At 41.3% G+C, this 23,078-nt stretch overlaps 1 protein-coding gene across 5 annotated transcripts in view; it reads right to left on the minus strand.

The window, feature by feature from the left end:
* Abcc9 (ATP binding cassette subfamily C member 9) overlaps window positions 1–23,078 on the minus strand; it is a 117,575-nt gene that overhangs the window by 17,476 nt on the left and 77,021 nt on the right. For all 5 annotated transcript variants that reach the window (XM_036182183.1, XM_036182182.1, XM_036182184.1 and 2 more), the window contains exons 25-31: window positions 21,199–21,295; window positions 18,529–18,758; window positions 17,478–17,626; window positions 17,255–17,324; window positions 15,729–15,886; window positions 11,355–11,447; window positions 4,957–5,059 (exon numbers count right to left, since the gene is read on the minus strand). In XM_036182183.1, coding sequence (XP_036038076.1) covers window positions 4,957–5,059; window positions 11,355–11,447; window positions 15,729–15,886; window positions 17,255–17,324; window positions 17,478–17,626; window positions 18,529–18,758; window positions 21,199–21,295 — 900 coding nt within the window. The remainder of the gene's footprint in view (window positions 1–4,956; window positions 5,060–11,354; window positions 11,448–15,728; window positions 15,887–17,254; window positions 17,325–17,477; window positions 17,627–18,528; window positions 18,759–21,198; window positions 21,296–23,078) is intronic.

Here is a 23,078-nt window from a genome sequence, read left to right on the forward strand (position 1 = left end):
AGCCCTCTCTCCTTCCCTTTGCTTGAAGTGATAACAGAGAATGCAGACCCCATCTAGTCTAGACCCTTCTTCTAGGGTTTGCAAATGCCAAGTTCCCATGCACTTTGAAATCATTTATACTGATAGACTTTCCCCCTAAGCACTCTATGTAAAATTCATAGTTTCAACATGATGTGGTATGTTCATAAATTTTATAACATCTTTTCTAAAAAGATTCACAAAGAGGCTGGAGAGATGGCTCAGTGGCTAAGAGCACTTGCTGCTCAATTCCCGGCTCCCATATGGTGACTCACAACCACTTATAACTCTAGCTCCAGGGATCATAGGCCCTCTTCTGGTCTCTGTAAGCACTTCACTCACATGTACACACACACACACACACACACACACACACACACACACACACACAATTTTTTTAATTTTTAAGAATAAAATAAAATAAACACAAATTACCCATTCTCAAGGGAGAGCCCAACCACACTAAATCATCTGTATAGTACCAAATTATAATTTTGTGTGTGTGATGTTTGGTGCACAGGTGTATGCAGGTGTGTTCACGTGTGTGTGTGTGTGTGTGTGTGTGTGTGTGTGTGTGTGTGTGTGCGCGCACGTGGATGGAAGCCTGAGCTCAACCTCAGGCACTGTTCCTCAGGTGCTGTCCCACTTTGTTTTAAGACAGGGTCTAGAACTCACCATGTAGGCTAGGCTGCCTGGCCAGGGAGCTTGGGGATCTGCCTGTCTCCATCCTCAGTGCTGAGATAGCAAGTGGTGAGATACCACCACAACAGGCTTCTTACACCAGTTCTAGAGGAAGTGGGAGCTGAACTCAGGTCCTTGTGTTTCCAATGCAAGCTGTTTACCAATGGAGCTGGATCCCTAGCCACCCCGAATTATGATCTCTCCTGACCATGTAAAGCCAATGTTCCCAGAATAGAAGTCCTTGATTCCCATTGCCCAGAGAGAAGCTTCTGGTCCGATTTCAGTGAATCCATGATACTGATCTGTACTTAGGCTTATAATGAAAATTGTAATTCTCTGTAAAACAGAGAAAAAGCAATCAGTAGCAACTGAAAACGGCAGGTTCTGCTGTCCTCCAAGCAGTCCTTAGAACCGTGTCTCCTCGCTAGCACTGGGAACAGGGAAATGATATGAGGGACTCAAATTGCAGTGTGATTGCAGGCCTGTCTACTCAGGAGCCGGCAACAGAAAGCTCTATGCTGTTTCACCAAACAGCCTGAAGACAGACTAACTAACCATTTGCACTTTTGCACGGCATGCCTACTTTTTTTTTTTTTTTTTTGGTTGTTGTTTGTTTGTTTTGGCTTCTTGATGAGAATTTTCTTTTAGCCATCCAGCATGCAGCGTGACAAAGCTTGGAACCACAGCCTGTAGATAGACTTACACAATTTTTGCAAATGGAAACACCAATGCCAGAGAACTGGAATTGTTTAACATGGAGGGCTGATGGGAGGACATAGGCTGTGTTCAAAGGCCAGGCCCTGGGGACACACAGAATCCTGGCCACTTCACTCAACACTGATAGGAAAACACTTCCTCCCACTGCCAAAGCAAGCAGGGTGGCCGCAGTTTTGTTATTAGTCTGCCAGTCAAGTTACTTTATCCCTTAGATTCATCCCTTTTTGATGTGTTAAAGCCTTGATTATGCTTTGCCCAATCTAATCAAACAGAAAGTGAATGTGGGAGGCAAGATGAAATCTTCCCCAAGGAAACCACAGAGCCAAGGGAAGATAGAAACTTGGATGGTCTTAACTCTATTTCTTTTTTCTTTTCATGTGTATATGTGGTACATGTGAAGTGGGTCTCTCTCTCTCTCTCTCTCTCTCTCTCTCTCTCTCTCTCTCTCTCTCTCTGTGTGTGTGTGTGTGTGTGTGTGTGTAGGCATGTGTGTTTACTGAGGCAGAGTCCTCCGGAGCCTGCTAACTCATCTAGTCTAATTAGCTTGCCTGGAGATCCCTTCTCTGCCTCTCCAGTGCCAGGGGGACAGGTAGTCCCCACACCTGCAGTTCCAGCATCCAAACTCTGCCCTTCAGATGTGTGTGGTGGTGCTATATCTATTGATCCATCTCCTCAGTGTCAGGGTTTTCTGAACTCTTACTCAACATGAATGGAGAAAGAAGCAAGCACCAGTAATTGACTAGACAAAATTTGAAGCTAGATGGAGCTTTCCCAATTCAATGATCCCATCAGCTCTGATTTCTCTTCCTTCCTTCTCATTGGGATTTTCTGCCAGCAGCAATGGGTCAGGGGAAAAGGATCTAAAATCAAGAAGGAAGAAGTGAAAATGGAGTGGGGGAAGCCATGGGAAGTGCTGAAATAAGGCTTTCCCTTTTCTGCATTAATGTTCCTAGTCCTCCTGGAGGCTTCGGGAAACTCTGCCTGAGTAATTAGTGCCCAATGCAGAGGCCCTTCTTCTGTGCCTCAAGTTAGGTCTGTTCTGAGAACCTGGTGAATATTCACTCAGAGCAGACATTCATGCTGATTTCCTGGACCCTGGGTGATAAGGGGGCAGGAAGGGCTGTATGAACAGTGCAGATAAGATCAATGCAGATTTTTTGAGCCAAATAAAGGCTTTCCTTACTTTTTCCCCCCTCTCAGAGGATTTACAAAACATCTAGCTGTGGGACTGAGAACAACTTACACTCTCATCTCCAAGATCCTGATTCCAGTGTTCATTTTTCTGACAGAAAACCTAGGTTTTTGAGGCTGACGTGGAGACAGTGATAAGGAGCCAACCACAGATGCCCACAGTAGTGAAGGCAAGTGAGGAAAGTAAGTTTTTTCCACAATAGAATTCATCTGCTTAATTTATTCAACAATCCACCTGTGACATATGCTCTTGAACTACAGCATGTTGTTTTCAATTATCTTATTTTGTGTGTGAGGGTGTTTTACTTGTGTCTTTGTACCGCAGAAGGAGTCAGGAAACATGGAATGAAGAGCAGAGTCGGCCACTCCCATTCAAAATGGAATCTCTTCTTCAGGCTGCAGGTAAACTGAATTCTTTTATACTCAGGTAGACTTGATTGCTCTTTCACACGGGGGCTGAAACACTGGGTCAGACTGAGCCACTGAGAGTCTGGCTGCTGCCTTTTCTAACTTGCCCTGCCCTCTTTCTTGGCAGTCTCGGGTCTCATGTCTTATTTTGGCTCTAAGAACTGAGCATATGGTTTGCATGAAGATTCTTGTCTTGCACTTGTCTCTGAACCTGTCATTGGGAAGTGCCGCAAAGGGCAGAGGTCATAGTTAGACATCTCAAGTCCAAGGAGAACGGACTCACCCCTAAAGTCACGCCTCACCCCTAAAGTCACGCCTGATCTCCTAGCTAAGGAAAACCAGACTCACAGGCAACTACTGCCATTGTTTCCTTATAGTTCTGAAAATCTACTCACTGAGATAGTTTGCTAGTTCTACTATTCATATATGATACTTCCCCTTAGAGAAATATGGGAATTTTTAAAAGAAGAAAGCAAACAGAAGCTTAAAATAAGTAATGCTGGTCTAGATGGTCTGGTAATAATGCTTAGGTTTTATTATAGATTTTGTGTGACAATTTACTTAACTTTTAGCTGTCTGTAATTCCTAAGCAACTCTGTCCTGATTTTTTCAACCCTCACAGTCATGTGAAAGATGGCTTAGTGGTTTTTCAACAGCTAATGCTTCTTTCAAAGTTTTGTATGACATAATTGTGTTTTCTGGCTCAGTGAACTCTCTATACCCACTAACACAGTGGTAAAGAGTCTTTGTCAACTAGTGAGAAATCACAGTAACTGAAAACACAGTTTGTCCAAGACTCTGTGTCAATCCATATCAATCTATTTTAAGACCAGTCTTGAACTTGGGTACCTTCATTTTGACCTCATCAAGTTTCCATTATCATCTGCCCCTCTGGTTATTGGGTTTTAAAAGAAGATCTACATCTTGATGGGGAAACAAAACACAGTAGAAGGTACTTAGCTTTAATTGTCAGCTTGACACAACCTGGGATCACTTGGAAACAGAATCTCAAGGAGGAATTGTCTACATTGGGTAGTTGTATAGGCATGTCTGTGGAAAACATTCTTAATTAAGTGAATTGAGGTGGAAAGTCCTATGCCACTGTGAGCAGCACCAGTCCCTAGGCAGGTGTCCTGAAATGTACAACAGTGGAGAAATTAAGCTGCATACCAGCAAGTAAGTGAGCTTATATGCATGTATTTATTTCTACACTTGACAGTGCATGTGATAGGACTATCTATTTGAAGTTCCTGCCTCAGTTTCCCAAAATGAGGGATGGCAATCTGGAATTGTAAGCTGAAATAAACCCCTTTATCCTTTAAGATGTCTTTTGACAGGATATTTTATCACAGCAACAAATCAAGCTAGAACAGCATACTAGGTCAATTATGCTATTTTCATTGTTATTTTAGTGACACACCCATGGAATACATGTTTTTATTCCTATTTTATAAATGAAGGGGATCTGGTACTAGAAGAAATTAATCTGGTATATGACATTTATAGAGTGCCAAAGTCTGTGCTTATTTCTATGTGTCACATAGGACAGAAGACAGCAATCAATGACTTAGTCATTTCATTTTGTACTAACATAACCCTCCATTGGCTTAAAACAAAGAAAGTCACCATCCCTTGCAGCTGTCTGGCTCGGTGAAGAACATGAGTGTATGTGGTCACTTTTCAAATTCTCTCTTTAAAAAAACAACGTTATATAAATATTTACTATCCTACTAACCGAGGTAGTTCAGAGAATATAATGAACACAGAATGATTTTTGCTTGGGGGCTACTTCGTTGTGACTGGCTAAAACACTGTGATATGTTAAATTTCATTTGGAAGACAAACAAACCTGATCTATTTTAAAGTCCAGACAATGGAGGCCGGTACTGACTCTCAGTGGAAGGCTAATCCTACCAAGTGTCTGGAACACAATGAACGTACCGTCCTGACCTCCAGCCATCTGTTGGCAGCTGAGAGAAATAAGTAGGCAATGTTGTTCGTGTCTGTCAGCTCTAGCATGCGTTGCTTGAATCTGGTTTCATGCCTGCAGAAAACAGAAACACTACGATGTTAGCCACCTAGCCACAGACGTGGTAAAGCCAGACATCCTTAACTACTGCACAATTTGCTCAACAGAGTGTTGTGTGGACAGGATGGGTGACTTGTGAGTGGACTCCAGAGCTGCTCTCTGCATCCTAGATAGAGCCCAAGAGGTCAAGTGCTTGCTCCCTTTTCATGCCACAACTAGGAAAAGAAGCCATTGCCATGACAAAACTTTATTAAAGGTTACTTTGTAATTCTGCTAAGTTGGAGGAGCGGCGTAAACAAGACCTGACCTACATCACACGGGACACAGAAATCACAATAGGTTGTACTTTCATCTGAGGCATTTATTTTATTTTCCCAAATGATACTGAGTTGGGCTGGATGAGAACCAGTGAAGACAGAAAGCTATCATTTTTATAATAGGTAAATATATTCCTTCAAACTCTTTTTGTCTGGCCCCTTTTTAAAACCAAAGAAAGAAAGTAGGGTGCCAAGAAGCAGAGAGCTGGGGAGTCTTGCAGGTGACTGGCACCTCACAGGATCTACTTACAATGACCTATGAACACGAAGGGGATTCATACACTTTGGGGGATGGGAAATCGGAATAGGGAAGAGAGGGGAGAGAGGAAGGCAAAGCCGGGCTTCACAGATTGTCTGGGAGTAGATTTAAGAGTGAAGCTGGGTTTCTCAGGTGAACAAGGCACTGTTAGTATCCTGGGTGACATGAGAGGAAGTCTGCCATCTTCCAGGGCTGGGCAAGTTTCTTACTCTTATGGCCATGGTGGTGGAGAGACTGATTCATAAAAAGTTAAGCTCATCGTTGGTGTCCAACACAATCAAATAAAATTCTGTGTAGCTTATTCTACTAGCAGAACTAGGAATAACCTTCACACAAGCATATGTTGTATATGAGTACCTCCACCCCAATCTCTTGCACTATCACACACAATGAATATATGCAGTGGAAAGTTTTTAAGAAATCAAGAAGAGCCTTATATACTTGAACATCAGAGGTATGATTCCACAGACATACATACTGAAAGCACCTTTTCTAAGTTACAAAAATATCCTTACTTTGTAATTAATTTTCCTCGAATAATGGAAACAGCTGGAAGCTGGAAAACAACTGGTTTGAAAGTTGGTGACATCTCCAGTTGAGTTTGCTGCTCCCCTCTGTGGCCATGGCTGCTGACATAACCCACCTACAGGTCATTTTTGTAAGGAATTTCCAACCCGCTAGTAAGACTCATTTGCTAAGAGTCCTCCACTCCTGTAAGATCTTCCAGTAAAATTGCAAAACTTAAATAACTCATCACTTGTATGAAAGAATGGAGGAGTCCTGGGTGGGGTGTTTTTTGGCCCACGATCAGAGCCCATACAGGCCAATGTAGAGCAGATACTTGGGATCTCTCCAACCAATCTGATCATTCCAGTATGCCAAGCCAGATAGATAATTTGGTCAGACAGCAACGTCTGATCTACAGTGATCAGAAAAGTTAGCAGTGAGAGCCAAACCATTACTTCACTTTGAGTTATGTAGCCTTGAACTAAATGCCACGTCCAGGGGGACCTGTGCCGAAGAATGGCAGCACAATGGCTTGGGACTAAGCAGTTCAAGAAACATGTCTGCCTTCCAGATGATCTTGACTGGTGACTATAATAAATCACTAAAGGGTGAAGGGCTTAGGAAGTTGTAGGATTCACAGCAACAGTGGCAATGAACTGTAAAGATTTTTGTAAATGTCACATTTCCATGCTTGCCAGGGATATGCCAGGTAGAGCTGCTTGCTGGGGGATGTTGGGTATATTTGCTGATGACTAGATGCATCTATTCACTCAGATGCATTTAGTCAGCATTCTTCTTCACACTGAGCTAGACTCTGGAGATGCACAACGTCTTTCTAGGATGAGGAAACCACACTAACCAGTGAGACTGGTGTAACTGGGATCTTCTTTTAATGGCCCCAAGAACATAAAGGGGAATGTGCATTGCAGGAGCTGAATAGAGTGCCGGGAGAGGGTGGGAAAGGGGAGGGCTAAGCTAGGCTTCTCAAAGGAAGGGAATATGGTCCAGTGTAGTTGTAGGGCATGACACTAGGTTCCTCAGGTGAACAAGGCATTGTAAGTACCCTGAATGACAAGAGACAGCACAGAGGTGAGAAAATCCAGTGCTTTCCTGGAGTGGGCAAGTTTCTCTCTGCACTGGACAGACACATCCAGGAGGGTCACAGAGTGGGAGCCATACTCTAACGAACAACTAAACCTTGGTCCTGACAGCGTGCTCACTCTGATCCCTTCATCCTGCTGTGGTTGTGGAGTTCCATCTCCACACTCCTCACATGTGTAGGGACCTGGCAACAGCCTGAAGCAGCAGGGAGGAGGCGGGGTGAAAATGCAGTGAGCATTCTTTCTCTGTTTCTGTTTGGCAAGAAACCTGCTGTTTTCCTAATGGAAACTTTGACACACTCAGCCTGTATCTTTTCATTCGCATCCAGTTCATCTTCTGAACATTCTTAGACCTTCATTCTGTCAGACAGAAAAATGATAATAAAGCAACGGCAAAGGTCACTGACAACTTTGACTAATTTAGCTGCGATACTTTCCTCATAAATGGCGAGAGGTTCACTGCTGTGTGTGAGTGCTCCCTGAGCACTGGGTGCAGAGGGAACACAAGGTCCAATCAGTAAAGACAACTTTGAGAGAAAATGGCCCAGGAAAAACTGAGCAGACATAGAAAGGAACAGATATGGGAAATCATGTGCTTAATTCTTTTTTAAGTATTTTCTATGATTTATTTTCATTTTAATTGTGTATATCTAGGTGCACATGAGTGCAGGCAGGTGCCTGTGGATAACAGAAGAAAGGATTAGACAGGCTGTTGTGAGCCACCTGATAGGGATGCTGGGAACTGAATCCTGATCCTCTGAAAGAATAGTGCACAATCTTAACCATTGCACATCTCTCCAGCCCCCAAGAGCATGCTTCATTCTTATTATAAATGCCAACCCTAAGGATTCTAGAAACTGCTGGGGATTTAGCTCAGTGGTAGAGCACTTGCCTAGCAAGCGCACGGCCCTGGGTTCAATCCTCAGCTCAAAAAATAAAAAAAAAAAGGATTCTAGAAACTTATGCACAGCAGGCAGGCCATCACCATCTTTTAAAAATACTTATTATGACTGAAAATGCTGTTGTTTATAATGTTTAATATTGACTTTTAGAATAAACATGAAAGATCTAATTCTGGATGTAGATACAGACAAGATATTTCTCGATGGAAGTTAGACCATCTTTGTTTTTCACAACTATTGTGCAAGCACTGAATGTTAACACGTAATATTTTGTTATTCTTACAGTCTTTTCCAATGCACAATTCACTAACTTCTATTTGTGTGTCTATGGAAGAAGGGAAATTAAGAAGTTGCACCTTGACCCCCTGGTCCACCTCCTCTTCTATTCTAAATCTTTCTCAAATTCCTCAAGATGTTCTCGCTGACTCGCATCCTTGGCAGTTTCAGAAGATGACCTACGTTGTCCCCAGGAAGAAAGTGAAGGTTCTGATGTGTTGAGCGCATCAGCTTCCTGCTGTCACTCCCAGCTTCCTGAACCCCAGCCCCCATCCCTCCATGCTTTCTCAGAGGCACTCTGTACCATATCCCCTTCAAGAAAAGCACTCCCCTCCTGGTCACACCCCTGTCAATCCATATTAAAACCTGTTCCATCTACTGCCCCATCCTGCCTACAGATCACATCTTCCCATCGGCCTTTAACCTGTCAGCCCTCTGAATTCTGACATCATTCCTCCTTAGCCAATTCCAATTTTGTTACTGTCATAATTAGCACTGAGGATCCCTTATCCAGAGGACACCTTAGTTTCTTTTTATTCTTTTATGTCTTTACCTCTGTAAACATTCAGTTTTTTAACATGTTCACTTGTCTAACCACAGTGATAAAATCATCCTTTTCCAAGTTGCACAAAGCCTTTCTGACCCATTCTTTATTCCTGTGAAATTCTCGGGTAATTAAACACTCCCTGCTACCTGAGCTTTTGCCTCCTTATGTGGTTTAGTTTCTCAGTTGGTCTGAATTTCTCTCCCTTGGTAGAAAGATGAGATCTTCCCTGAGAAGTGGCATTTGGCCTTATTACATCCTTGAAGTCTTGGAAGAGGAGGACCAATCTGAATTAGGGTCCATCACAATGATGCATCTTGCAATGCTGTGGCTCAAATAGCCTCCTGGCATCTTCTTACCTTTAGCCTCAGCCATCCTGACTCATCTTTTATGAGTCAGTTATTCTAATTAATACAGCTCTGACTGTGTCAGTTTCCTGCTGAGATTCTTTAGCGACTCCATAACACAGAAAGAATAAAGTCCAAGTTCCACACAGAGGAACTCATCCAATATCTGTTAGCACCAGCCTCCATGTGTTCAAGCTTCATTGTGATGACCTCCATCTTTGTTAATTTAAGACTGGATGATTTACACATGGAATAGAACTCTTCATGCTTTTTTCTCTGAATATTCTGTTCCTTTACCTTCCGACTCAACTGTTCTTCATTCAAAGGCCCATTGTCCTATAAGTGTCTCCATCTTCTTTTGATACAAAGTGCCACCCAACCCTTTGACACAGCTGTTCATGTGGTGACTCCATAGATGTCACTATACTGTCATCTTCTTCCTTAAATCCTTTATCCTGTGTGGTTATCCCCTGAGGACAGAGCCTATACTAGCTCATTAGTCAAGTACCATAAGCCTTTCCCAAGTCACAGTAAGCTAACTGTAAAAACAAAACCCTGCTCTCTCAGAATTCATATTCTAGTTGGAAGAGATTGGATAATTAACAAGCAAATATTTTTAATAAAAAAGATAATGAAAACATACTCATAAATAATCATGTCAGCTAAAGTAAATGGCCATGTGTATTTAATCTATATTAATCTACATTGAGAATAGGACTTGGTGTGTGTTAACTATTCAAATAAATATTTATTATATAAACTCATTGGAAAAGACTTTCTTGGTGGCAACAGTAATCTTTAATGCTGTATTTGTTAATAGTGCCTGCTGAGCACTATTAGACTATAAATTTCATGCCAGTATCTATATACTCAATACCAATAAGGAATGTTGAAATCCTCAGTAAGAGACATTACACTCCATGTTGAGAAAACATGCCAAGATGTGAAATACAGGTGGGGTAAGTGAAACTCACATGGATTTAGGTAGAAACCATATCATACATCATATGGGAAGTTGCATATTAATGATCTACTCTGTGATCAATTTCTAAATTCTTAAAATAAATTTCTTAGATGGAAGACATCTCTGATTGAAGACAAATGCATATTTGTAATAGGGTCAAAAGAAGATGCAGTGATTAAAATATGAGTTTTCCAGAACAAAGGAAATATCCAGTAATGCCACTTTTTTTTTTTTTTTTTGACAGAGTTTCTCTGTGTAGCTTTGGAGCCTGTTCTGGAACTCACTCTGTAGCCCAGGCCGGCCTCAAACTCACAGAGATCCACCTGCCTCTGCCTCCCGAGTGCTGGGATTAAAGGTTGCACACCACCGCCCAGCTAAAGTAATGCCACTTTTATGATCTAACTTGAAGAGGAAAATGGAGCTAGCTCCATGGAACCCTAGGTTATTACTGTGCACAAATATCAAGAAACATGGATTGTTTTCTTTCTTGGTTATTTGTTTTGTTGTATTTTGAGATACAATCTCACAGTATTCAGTCTGGCCTTGAACTTCTGTAGTCTAGGAGGACCTTGAACTCTTGGTCCTCCTGTCCATATCCCCACTATGACCAAATGCTAGGATTATAGGTGTGAATTTCCAAGCTTGGCTGGATTAACTTCTAAAATAACTTTGGTGTAATGGTTTTCTTTTCTGTTAGTATCATTATTACTATCACACTCTATAGATTTATTTTAAGTTGTTTATTGAGTACTTCAACAGTCATTGTGGTTCAGTTCTTACATGTGTTATATCAATCATTCCAATGGCTATAATAAGCAAACTGATCCTCCATTTTTCAGATGAGGACACAGAGGCTTTAAAATTAGAAAACCTTATCTAAGACACACAACTAATTTCTTTCTACTGTCAATTCATTCTTTGCTTTTAAATTTTCAGATAAGTAACTCTAAACAATGTTCATTTTTATTACCATTTTCTAGTTCACTGTGAGAAACATAGTGTGCCCTAGAAAGGGTGGCTTTAGTTATTCTTTGTTGATAGATATCTGTGGATGGATTTGCCCCTCAGGGGCAATCTGAAGATGTGTTACTTACCTGAAGGCCCGGATGGTAGTGAGCCCTTCGGCTGTTTCTGAGAAGTGGCAAAGCAGAGGGAGCTGGGTGCTGTCATCAAGTTCTTGGAGATCCCTAGGACAAAGGCAATGGTATGTGTCAGCCGCCTCCAGGTTCTGAGGCCACCACTGAGCTTGCAAGTTCTCAGACCGCAGTGTTTGCTCTTGTCACCACTCACCAGTTCTCCACCTCCATCTAGTTCCTCTTGGTTGTCGTGCTAAAAGCTTCATTGAAATGTCCCCATGTGAACATGACTTATTTGCTCATTCTGGGCCCCACAGCCAGTGTATTTCAGCTGTGACATAAGGCTTGGAGTTTTGTAGACACTTAAATGAAGTGTGTCACTTTTTCCTTCATTTTCAGAGTGTAAGCTGTGGAAGATTTTGTCAACTGAGTGCTACCATGACGAACTATAAATGCAAATGCAATACTGGGAAAAATCTTGATTTAAAATGGATGAATTGATGAAAAATAATTCTGTGAAGAGTATGATCTTCTTATTGTTATTGTTTGGGGAGGGGCGTTGCTTTATTAAGAAGGTGTCTAATGTAACCCAAACTGGCCTTGAACTCACAATGTCATGTAGCTGGAGAGTTTTCTCCTGGTCCCACCAAGCCTGGCAGTCTGACAGCCCACTTACAAAATAAACACACAGACGCTTATATTATTTAAACTGTTTGGCCTAATGGCTCAGGCTTCTTGCTATCTACTTCTATCTTAAATTAACTCATTTCTATTAGTTTATAAGTTGCCACATGGCTCGTGGCTTACAGGTACCTTACATCTTTCTTGTCATGGTGGTAGCTCACTGTCTCTCTGCCTCCGCCTTCCACTTCCCCTAATTTTCTTCTTTTTGTCCCGCCTATATTTCCTGCCTGGCTACTGGCCAATCAGTGTTTTATTTATTGCCTAATCAGAGCAACACAGGTAACACACAGAACATCCCACAGCAACGTCACTCATGATGACCTGGCACCCTGGATCCTCCTGTCTCCACCTCCCAAGTGCATGTGCAACTATATCCAGCACAAAGGTATAGTCTTGTAAATGAATGTTACTAGACTGTAGAAGATTCTTAACCAAATGAAAAGCATCACTGAACAGAAGTAAAATGATAAGAGCTGAGCCTCCTCAGTGATGTGAAGAATGAGCAAGTAGCTGAGACTGAGAGAGCAGTTGGGAGAGCCTATGGGAGGGGCCTTTAAAGTTCTGAGTTAGCAAGATGTCAATCAATTTAAAAGAAGAGGGTGGGAGTTACAGTGGGAAGTTGCTTGCTAGCTAGCTGCTGTGATGCATTGGTCATACTGAGTCTCCAGTACAACAGACTTAAAAAATAACTGCTACTTACCACCAAAGTTGAAGGAGAGGTGGGGGGGAGAGAGAGAGGAAGAGAACACAGAGGTGGCGGCGGTGGGGAGGGGGGAGAGATCAGAGGGGAAGAGGGGGGAGGGAAGAGATCACAAGAAGAGATCCTACCATGACTATGAGTTTGGCTCTGGCCACAGTGAGCTGAATCCCTGCCTCCAATGAACTTTCATTGTTCCCCCAAGGAACTAATGTCTATGCCTATATACGAATACATATATACACATCTCCATAACCTCCTTAAAAATAGAAATACCTCAATCTGCTCAATGTAACCCTTTTCACAAAGGTGTATATTCATGAATTTTCTTTTAAAATATTTAATTTATGTATGTATGAATGTATGTATGTATGTATGTATTTTTGTAGGAGCTCACTGTGTATCTTAGGTTGGCCTCCAACTTGCAGTGATTCTTCTGCCTCAGCCTCCCAACCACTAGAATGACAGGCATTCATAGGCATACCAAAGTCATCAACTTTTCTTTAAGCCATATAAACTTGCATTTCTAGAATTTAAGACTGAATTAAAACAATTGTTAGAACAATTGTTCTCTTTTTTTCTTCCCCTTTCTGCCCTTCTTGAGGTCATGGAGGTTGGGAGAACTAGAAGGGCTGCCCTTCCACTCACCTGCGAGCACCTAGTGAACTAAGTATTATTCCACAGCATCAGCCATGGAAGCCATTCTTGATTGGCTGTGTAATCCCACAAACAAGTGTGAAGTCTTCTCTTTTTGAGTTTCTGAGAAGGATGTAGCTTACTTCTTGAATGGGGAATGTGGGGAGGAGAACACAGAGGAAAGGTGGTGAGGACAATGAAGGAATGTGAGGACTTTCCTTTTCTTAAATGTAAACAAGTGGCTCTTGGGGCAGCTGACACCAACCGAAGGCCAAAGCCACTACACTTCAGTCAGGGCTGAAGAAGACATCACGGAGCCATGATTGTTTACACAAGTACCATGTGTGAAAGCCAGAAGGTGAAGGCTCAGCTTGATCTGTGTACTTGTGAGAAGGAAGCACCAGCTAAACACCCTTTAGACTGGCGACTTTAGACAGCAATGGTCACGTTGTTGCCTGCCGTGAGCTCCCCACTTCAATTCATACATACATACATACACACACACACACACACACACACACACACACACACACACACAGAGTCTGTTTAGCTGTGTGAGCTTTTTCCCTGAGTGAGCCACAGGCAAGCTCATTGAGCCTATAAGATTTCCCATCATTGGTCATGGGTCATTGGGTCATCTCCCTGATTTATGGATGAGAATGGATAGATGGGAATGGCTGCTAAATCTGTTATCGACTCTAATTCCTTAAGAAATGATTGTCGTCTTACAGTTGGCTCTTTTAAAAAAAATCTATTTTGTGCCTTTGCCTCTTTCACCAGCATTAAAAATAAAAATTCTTTATATAGCAATTTAAAAGACCATGCCCTCTGTTATACTCATGTGGACAAGGAATTTCAGGAGCAGAGTTCACAGCTCACATTTAGAGGGCGTCAGAAATCTTTACCTAACACTCCCCACTCGGTTCATCTTGGTAATGGCAAAAATAGGTTCAAATGAGCTTGTGGTTGTATTAAGATACAAATGCTTGGTACAAGTGTTGAGAGGCACTGGTTCTCTGCAAATCAACCAGCAGTCATCAACCAAGTTAGATCCCTTTGGCCCTGCGGCACACAGTGTAGTATCAGCACAAACACCAGAGGAAATAGAATTATAAATCTGACTGCTGCCTTCTTCCCTTTGGTCTGAATTTGCTACAAAAAATGGGAAGGAAGGGAGGGAGGAAGGATGGAGGAAAGAGGGAGGAGAAAGGGAGGAGGCAGAGAGAGAAGAAGGAAGGAAGAAAGGAAAGAAGGAAGGAAGGAAAGAAGGAAGGAAGGAATGAAAGAAGAACACTGGAGAAGGAAAATCACACAAATATAGCACACATCTCCAGTATGTGAAGGATTATTCACTCACAGCCCTGGGGGAGAAATCCTCTAAAATGCTATGATGTGAGGTGGACCTCACTGGAACCCTTTCCCTTTTCTTCTCTCTTCCTTGGGTAACTTCATCCTCTTTGCACGCCTATCACATGAAGTATGTTCAGTTTTTAAAACACATCTGCCTTTTATTCTAGCTCAGTCCATATGTTACTTTATATATGGCTTTATCTTCATGAGAGATGGGTTCTGTTGAGAACAGATTTTTCATCACCCACCACATGGCTCAATATAGCTATTAGTAACATAGCAAGTATTTAGTGAGTGCTGAGATAGACCCTGCAATAATACAGCTCATCATATTCTTCAGGAAAGCACTAAACACAAACTTCAAGTTTATAACGTCAGACACTAATCATTAATCATTCAACTTCTCAGGAAACAATAAGTCCTATATTGACAGAAAATCTAAAATTAATTCTTCCCCTTTATTGATTTGAGTGGATTAGCAGGTACATGGAAAATTCTGTGAACTCAAATTCTCCAGTCTCTTAAAGTGATGGTATGCCTCTCAGACACTCAAGATTATCCGATTGCATAGTCTTGGATCATTTAACTCTTCATTTGTCTTCTTACTATTTCATATCATGTATTTGAAGGATTTTGTGATTTTTAACTTTTTTCCCTGCTTTGAAATATACTGGCTCAAAATTGCTCACTCTTCATGACTGTGTTTGATTTTCTGAGTTTCCTGCCTATGTTACATCCAGAAAAAGAACCATAGAATGAAAAGGCTGGTACATCTAACTCCATTGATAAATTGTTGGCAAACTGAGCAACATGTTAGTATGTGTCACGAGTTAGGACACCTATAGACAGACAACTATAGAAAGAATGACATTAGATCTCACATTGTGACATGAGGTTTTAGCAAAAACAGTTGCATTTCTAAATTCTCCACCTTAGTTTGAAAAACAAAGAAACAGTTGAGCAAAAACAGTTTCCAATGAGTTGAACATGCAGGCTTTTGAAAAGGGGACAATAGTTTTACTTACTTAGAAGCAACTCGGAAGTACTTCTGGATGAAATAAAAGGCAACACCAAGGGGCACAAGGGCGACCAGGAACACAGGTGTAGCGTAGGAGATCATCCCGATAGCGGACAAGCAGAGCAGGGTGGAGCGGGTCAGCGACTCCAAGGTTGGAGGGATGTGCTGTGGAGAGAATTTAAGGGACAACCTCTTCAGTTCATGCACAATATCCACGGCAGTGTCATAAAATACTAACTCTTATATTAATGTTCAGTAATATGGGCTGCCAAAGCCGTCTATAGGCATGTACACTGTAAATAATTCCACATGCTTCCATAATTTAGTAGCTGTACCCATTGACATATCACTGACATGTTTTTTGCCTACTTATCTTGGATATTTTATATAAATGATGATACTAGAAATCCTTCTCACCCGTGTTTGTTTTGCTTTTCTATGATGGACTACAGGTATTCCAAACATTCCCTTTGAATGATACACTATCTCAAACCCCTCTGCTCCTCATTTTCCTGTAGTTGCTTGGTCCTTTGAGTATCTTTGATCACGTTATTTGCCTTTTCCTATTGAATGTAGATGCTATCAATAGATTGTAGTGTTTATCTTCTTTTACAATTTAAATTTGTCTTTGGTTGGTGCTTTCAGAGCAAAGTTTAAATTTTTGTACAGTTATTTCTTTTTTGTGTGTGTATAGTTATTTCTATTTTTCTTTTTCTTATTTTTTGCTATGCTCTGTCTTACATCAAAAGACCTTTTGCAGTTCTTGGTTCTAAAGCTAACCAGCATCTTTTATTTCACTAGGTTATGGCTTTATGTGGCCATTTTTATTCTATAGCCATTTGTTTTATATTTTATAATAATTATCTCAACATCTTTTAGTTTTAAAATTAATGATTCTCAGAGATTCCAGATGCCACATTTACCTTGTGTTAAATTTCTATGTGTACTATTTGTGTGTGCATGTACACATGTGTAAGTTGGTGTGAGTGCCCATAGTGAACATGTGGTAGACTGAGATTGACATTGAGTACATTTATACACTTTATTTGTTGAGTCAGGCTCTCCTAGTGAACCCAGAGAAGACTTTTGCCACAATGGCTGACTAGCCAAGCCCTGGCATCCACCTGCCCCTGTTGCAAGGGACTCACATGCACAAACCCATACATACAACTCCAAAATTAAAAATAATAAGACATACAAATTAAGATGCGGAGTAATTGAAGAACATGCTTTATGTCAGTCTCTGACTAACACACACACACACACATACACACACACACACACACACACACACACACACACGGAAGTATGCATGGACATTTATATGTCAAGTGTATACACTCACTCACATAAGCATGTGCATACAACACACAGGCAGAAATTTTATCCTAGTAATCATTTTTTTTCAAAATGGGCCATAATTTAAATTTTAGTAATTCTCTACCACCAAGAGCCTTCGGGTCCTGTTTGAAATGCTATTTAGTTTACACTGTGAAATTTGTCTTAGAACTTAGAAGCATCTCGGATACTCACCTGGTCAATGATATTAGTATCAGCAGAAAACCGATTGAGAATCAGTCCCAGGGGTGTGGTATCAAAGAACCTAGGCAGGGAACAGTTGAAAGAGCATGGTGATGTGGACTGCCTGGGTCAGAAGCACCACTAAGGGACATCTAAGGTCTTGAAAATGATCAGTATGCTTTTATTACTACATGCATAGGGGCAAGAGATCACTATATATATATATATTTTTAACCTTATTGGCCCAAGAATGATCTTATTCAGGAGATTGTGGTGGAGGTTCTTGGCAGCTGTGAGGCCCATCCATTCTACAGTGAGGGAGGTGACAAGACAAAGGAAGATGCCAGCTCCACAGAGAATGCTAAATCCAGCCACGTAGAAAGTCTAGGAAGAACCAGCAGGGGAAGCTGACATGAAATGATTATCTGGGCTTTTCCTAACTAGAAAACAAAGCATCAAAATCAAACAGATCGTCTACATCTTTATCTTGCTTGCATTTAGAGATCTGAAGACATATGGTGGGTACCCAGGGCAGTGTGCCCTTCAGGTCCGTCCCACGGGCCAAGTTGCGACACCCCCCCATGCCCCTGCTCGCATTTTTCACCAGCAAGGTCTGGCCTAGGGACTGCAGGATTGATGTAACTTTCAGGCTGGGGACAGACTCTTGGTTTTCTACATTGTCAAGCTCATTCTTCCCATCCTTGATCACAGAATGACCACTCAGTATACTGATGGAGGATTGAAAATCATCAGAATAACAGAATTTCCTTTACATGTGTTTAGCATCTGATATATAATAGTAAAATGCATTACATATAAAACAGATGTATTGAACTCCTTGAATCTGTATCTAAATATTATGATGAAATGCTTCTTATAACAAGAATGTAAACCAGGGCTGGAGAGACAGCTCAGCAGTTAAGAGTGCTAACTGCTCTTCCAGAGCACCTGTATTTGGTTCCTAGAATCCACTTTGAGTGGTTCACAACTACCTATGGCTCCAGCTCCAGGGGATCTGGCACCTTTTTCTGGCCTCCATGGCCACTGCACTCATGTGCACATACCTATACACAGACACATATAATACATAAACATGTAATAAATAAAAATAATGTAAGGAAATATTTAAAATGATAAAAATAATAAGAGACACTGTCTTTAACATTGTTGGCAGTGGTTCCCTAATTACTAACATACTGAACTTACACCAAACATCTCTGGCCTTCTGGCTTTTAACTGATTTCAACAGAGAGCTTTCCTCTCTACCGTATCTGGGTGCACCATACCTGGTCAGCTTTCCCAGTGTGGTTTATACTGTACTCAGATGTCCATGTAGCCAGCCAGTAGTCTATGGCCACAATCACTGAGTGCTTCAAAAGCTTAGAGAAGATCATGAGGAAGAGTAAGAAAAACCCTCCTGAGGTGAGGTACCACCAACAGGTTTTCCAGGGCATCTTCGTCCTGAGCCTCATTACAGTTGACATGTTATCATCCTCATCTTCCTCCTCTTCTTCCTCTGTGGATTCACACACACAACAAACCTTGTGTAAGCTTCATATGAGCACCAGAAAGAATTTTTATTTTCTAACAAGAATATGCATAACAACATTTAGTTTTAGCTTTGGAAGTTTTAAATACTTTAAGTAGTGTACATTTCAATTGATTTTTTTCTAAAAAAAACAGGTTGAAAATGGTCATACGTGGTGGCATGCTCCTGTAATCCCAGAATTTGGGAGCTAGAGGCAGGAAGATCAGAGGTTCAAGGCTAGCACCAGCTATAGGCTACATAGGGAGTTCAAGTCTAGCCTAGGATGTATGAGATCCAGTCAGAAGAAAGGGAAGAAGGAAGGAAGGAAGGAAATAGAGGTAAAATGTGAATGAATGAACAAATATAAAACTTCACATATGGACCAGACTGCTGATTTCTAGATACTTTAGTTAATGGTGGAATTGGGTTGCCAAGGAAAGCATGCTCCTGGTTTGTGAACATCTAATGCTTTTAATCTATGGCTTTCTGAATTTAGAAATCTTCACCAGAAAAAAAGCATCTGTGGAATTTGTGTCTACCCTAGAAGCACCAATCCACAATTTTTCCATTCTGCTTTAAATGTGGTCATGGAGGAGAGTTGTCAAAATGGAACATTCTAGAAGGCAAAGCTGAAGATCACTTTAGATAATAGGCAGGATGCTCTTATCAAATGTTCAGGCCACTTAGAAACTCTGAGACTGATTATCCTAGGCACATTCTTCACTGCTATGACAGGGAGCCTTTCAATTTTCTTTTCAGCATGATGTGGTTATTTGCATGTTCCAGTGACTGTCAGGTCTCCTGTCTGTTCCTTCTCCAGCTGCCATTTGTACAATACTTAGCTGTGTCCTCTCCACTATCGCAAGAGTTACAGGTATGAAACTGTAGACTGGAAGGATGGAAATATGACTTTTGTCTGCCAATCATCAGACCAAAGGGACCCAGTGTGGATGTGAAGCAAAGACAGCCCATCACCAGCACTTCATTTCAACTGGACCCTGCAAAGGACTGAGTCTTGGATGAGCTTCTCTTTGGAAGAACTATGTTCTGTCTCATAAATATGGGAACAAAAAAATGTTTGATGAAAATGGTACACACTTAAAGACTGCCAGCTGTCTCCCTAGTATGTACCCTTCACTTCTATACCAGATGAAAGTTCAGTTACTTATGGCGGCAAGCTAAAGACAATTCATGTTCACTTTCTTGGCACCTAATCTGCCCATATCATGAGCTGGTCATTTGTCAGTAGAAACAATGCATGCTGCTTTAAGTTCCTTAAGGGAAAGAAGACATTTCCTTTCTTCTTTCTGCCCTCCCTGGTGGTTTCAGAATGCTAGGACCTGGAACAGCAATGGCACATCCTAGATGGTAGTGCATCTGCAATTAAGTCACATTAACACCCCCGACCCCCAAGGCAAGTACTGTCATTTCACACCTAAGGAGGGTTAACCAAGCAAGCTAGGGCTGAATCAGTTTCGGTGGTGATCAGTTCTCTACTGCAACAAGTGAATCTTAAGGTAGTTGACTATGACTCTACATTTCAAACACATTAGAAATAAGTGGTTTTGAATTCCAGAAGCCTGTGTCTGCTTAAAGAACAAAACACCCTCAAAATTAAGAATTGAAATGAAAAAATCCATCCTTCATTCATTGACTTTTTTTAACTTCATGAACATTCATTGAGACATCTGAAATCTATAGGTAGCCCAATTTGGAGTTTTCTACCTTCACATTGCAATGTTGCCTATTTCTCAGTTGGCCAGTGGAAAGGAAATGGTAAATAAAATCTATGTAGGAGATGAAGCATAATGAATCCATTTATTCAGTGAACTTAAATGTTTTTTTCAAACTTTTTGGGTGAGTCATGTCATGACAACGTAAGGATTTTAGGTGACTTTTTTCAAGCTTACAGTAAATCTTTCTTCTTCTTCTTCAGAATACAGTACCAGATATGGAAAACTGAAGTGAAAAATGGACTCTCTAACATCTTCCTTCTCCATCAGTGTGTCATGGAAACCACATGCATTAAGTCTGAGTGATTCAAATACAGGGACTGTCTTTCCTATATTTCCATTGATTCTTGATATTTAAAGAACTGATATTTCAGTAACAATCTGACCCAGTCATTATACAAGACTTCCAATTATTCTGTTTTCAGATCCCTGCTTTGGTCTTCCCATTCTTAGTGACACACTGTGTGAGTACATAGATACCCACCTAGTGCACCCCTCACAGGGGCATGCTGTTGGGGACATTAGCCTTACCTCAACTCTATCATGTTCAATATTATGCACTTAGTTTGGCTCTGGGCCTTGTGCAAAGTAGTTTGTTATATGTGTGTGGCACACTCACACATCAATTTCCAGAGTAAACTCCTCATGACATACTAATCTATCTGAATGTTTCAGATAAAAAAAAAAAGACTTGCCTTCATCTTCATCTTCCATCTGCGCTTTGGCCTCTCTTGAATACATGGCTCTTCGGAGAGTCTTCCTCTCTAACGTTGTTTGGTCTGCTTCCATGTCCTGTGGATAACAACATGCTCTCACTGAAGGAGCTTCTGTCTGAGGAAGGGTTTGACTTGGCCATGGATGACACACTGGATGGTTTTATACCAGTCCCAAGCTCTCTGCTCACTCTAGATACACAGGACTCCTGTCACAGGAGCTGTTATGAAAATAGTGCTGAAGATTTATAGACAACATTTCTGTACTCAGACATGTAGATCAATAGGGAACCAGAAAGAGTTACATCATGGACCTAAACCTTCAAACATAGGTGCACCACTGAGAAATCTTTTGTTTTTATATGAATTCAAACACAGTTTTTAACCTGAGGATTCACTTATGTTAAATATCTTCTTTTAAAAACATTCAAGCTAGGCATGGTGCCTGTCATCTCAGCCCTCAGAAGGCTTAAGCAGGTGAATTACTGGAAATTCCAGGCCAACATGAGCTATATACAGAGAACCCATCTCAATAAATGAATATACAAAACTGCATGTAATTCAGGGATGGGTAAACTTTTATCACACATCAACTATGACTATAAATGGGTAAATCAGGATGAATTTCTTTAGCATATCACTAAGGGAGCTGTACAAGGGACTTCAGTGGCATCAGGAGGGAACAGGTCATTCCAAAAGAAATAAGCAATAGGGTCCTTCCATGCCTCGGAGACTCAGAGGATACTTTAGGGAAGGAATATACAGAAAAAGAAAGAAAAATACAAAATTAAATTGCCATGTGTTCAGGGTTGAATGGGCTTGTCATTGGCCCAAGGAAGAAAGGGCTTCATCTTCTTCATCCTCAGCCTCAGAACTGGAGCAGCAGGATTCGGCATTCTAAGCATGTAGGCCAGAAACATGGTAAATGACACTAGCCCTGAGTGACTCCTCAGTGTGGCCCAATACATCCCAAATCAAACACAAACAAGCAGACACCAGCAACAACAGAACACAATTTGGTGGTTACATCATTAACCCAATGAGCTTTGGTGATCAGTCCCTACATATTTTTTTTCTTAACCTAATGCACTATGTGTGATTTGGAAGGCTCACCATTCTAGAAAGTTCCACTGTTTCTGGTTTCATGAAGAGTGGCAGCAACCCCCAGTATGTCTATCAGGCCGATGAGACTTTACAAAGGCACTAGACACTAGTGTTGCCTAATGATGGAAAGACCAACTTGTGTCAATAGACTTGATCAAACATCCAATGAATAAAGACCATGTGATCTCCTTATTGTGGTTTTCTTTGTCATCTTTCTTACACAGGCCTTCATTCTTTCTCCTTAATTCATACTGAAAATTCTTGCTGAAGCCCTATGCCAAGTCTTTGATTGACATTTTGTCTCATGTTCCTTCTCCACTCATTCCATTTGTCTGCACTTGTGGGCTAGGCTTCCTTAGCCTTGGTGCTGCTGAGCTTGGGCAAGGTGGATGCTTTGGGGGTCCTCACATACTACAGCAGCTGGAGTAGCAGCTCTGTCTTTGCCCACAGCATCCCTGTGCCACCCCAGCCTCAACTGTGATGAACACAAATGTCTCCCAGTGTGGCCAAATGCCTCCTCCTAAGAAGCAGAATTCACCCTGGAGAATAAGTGAGACTCTGTCCTGACATATAACAATCCAAGTGGAAACTGTTCTGTAGAACCCTCTCCCAAGATATTTCAAGTGTGTGTGTGTGTGTGTGTGTGTGTGTGTGTGTGTGTGTGTGTGTGTGTGTGTGTGTACACGTAGGTGTATGTGAGTACATTTTTCCATGCATTTATGGGCAGACCAGAGGTCATCACATGCTTTCCTCTATTA

Source organism: Onychomys torridus, chromosome 3 (assembly GCF_903995425.1).
Source record: "Onychomys torridus chromosome 3, mOncTor1.1, whole genome shotgun sequence".
NCBI lineage: Eukaryota > Metazoa > Chordata > Mammalia > Rodentia > Cricetidae > Onychomys > Onychomys torridus.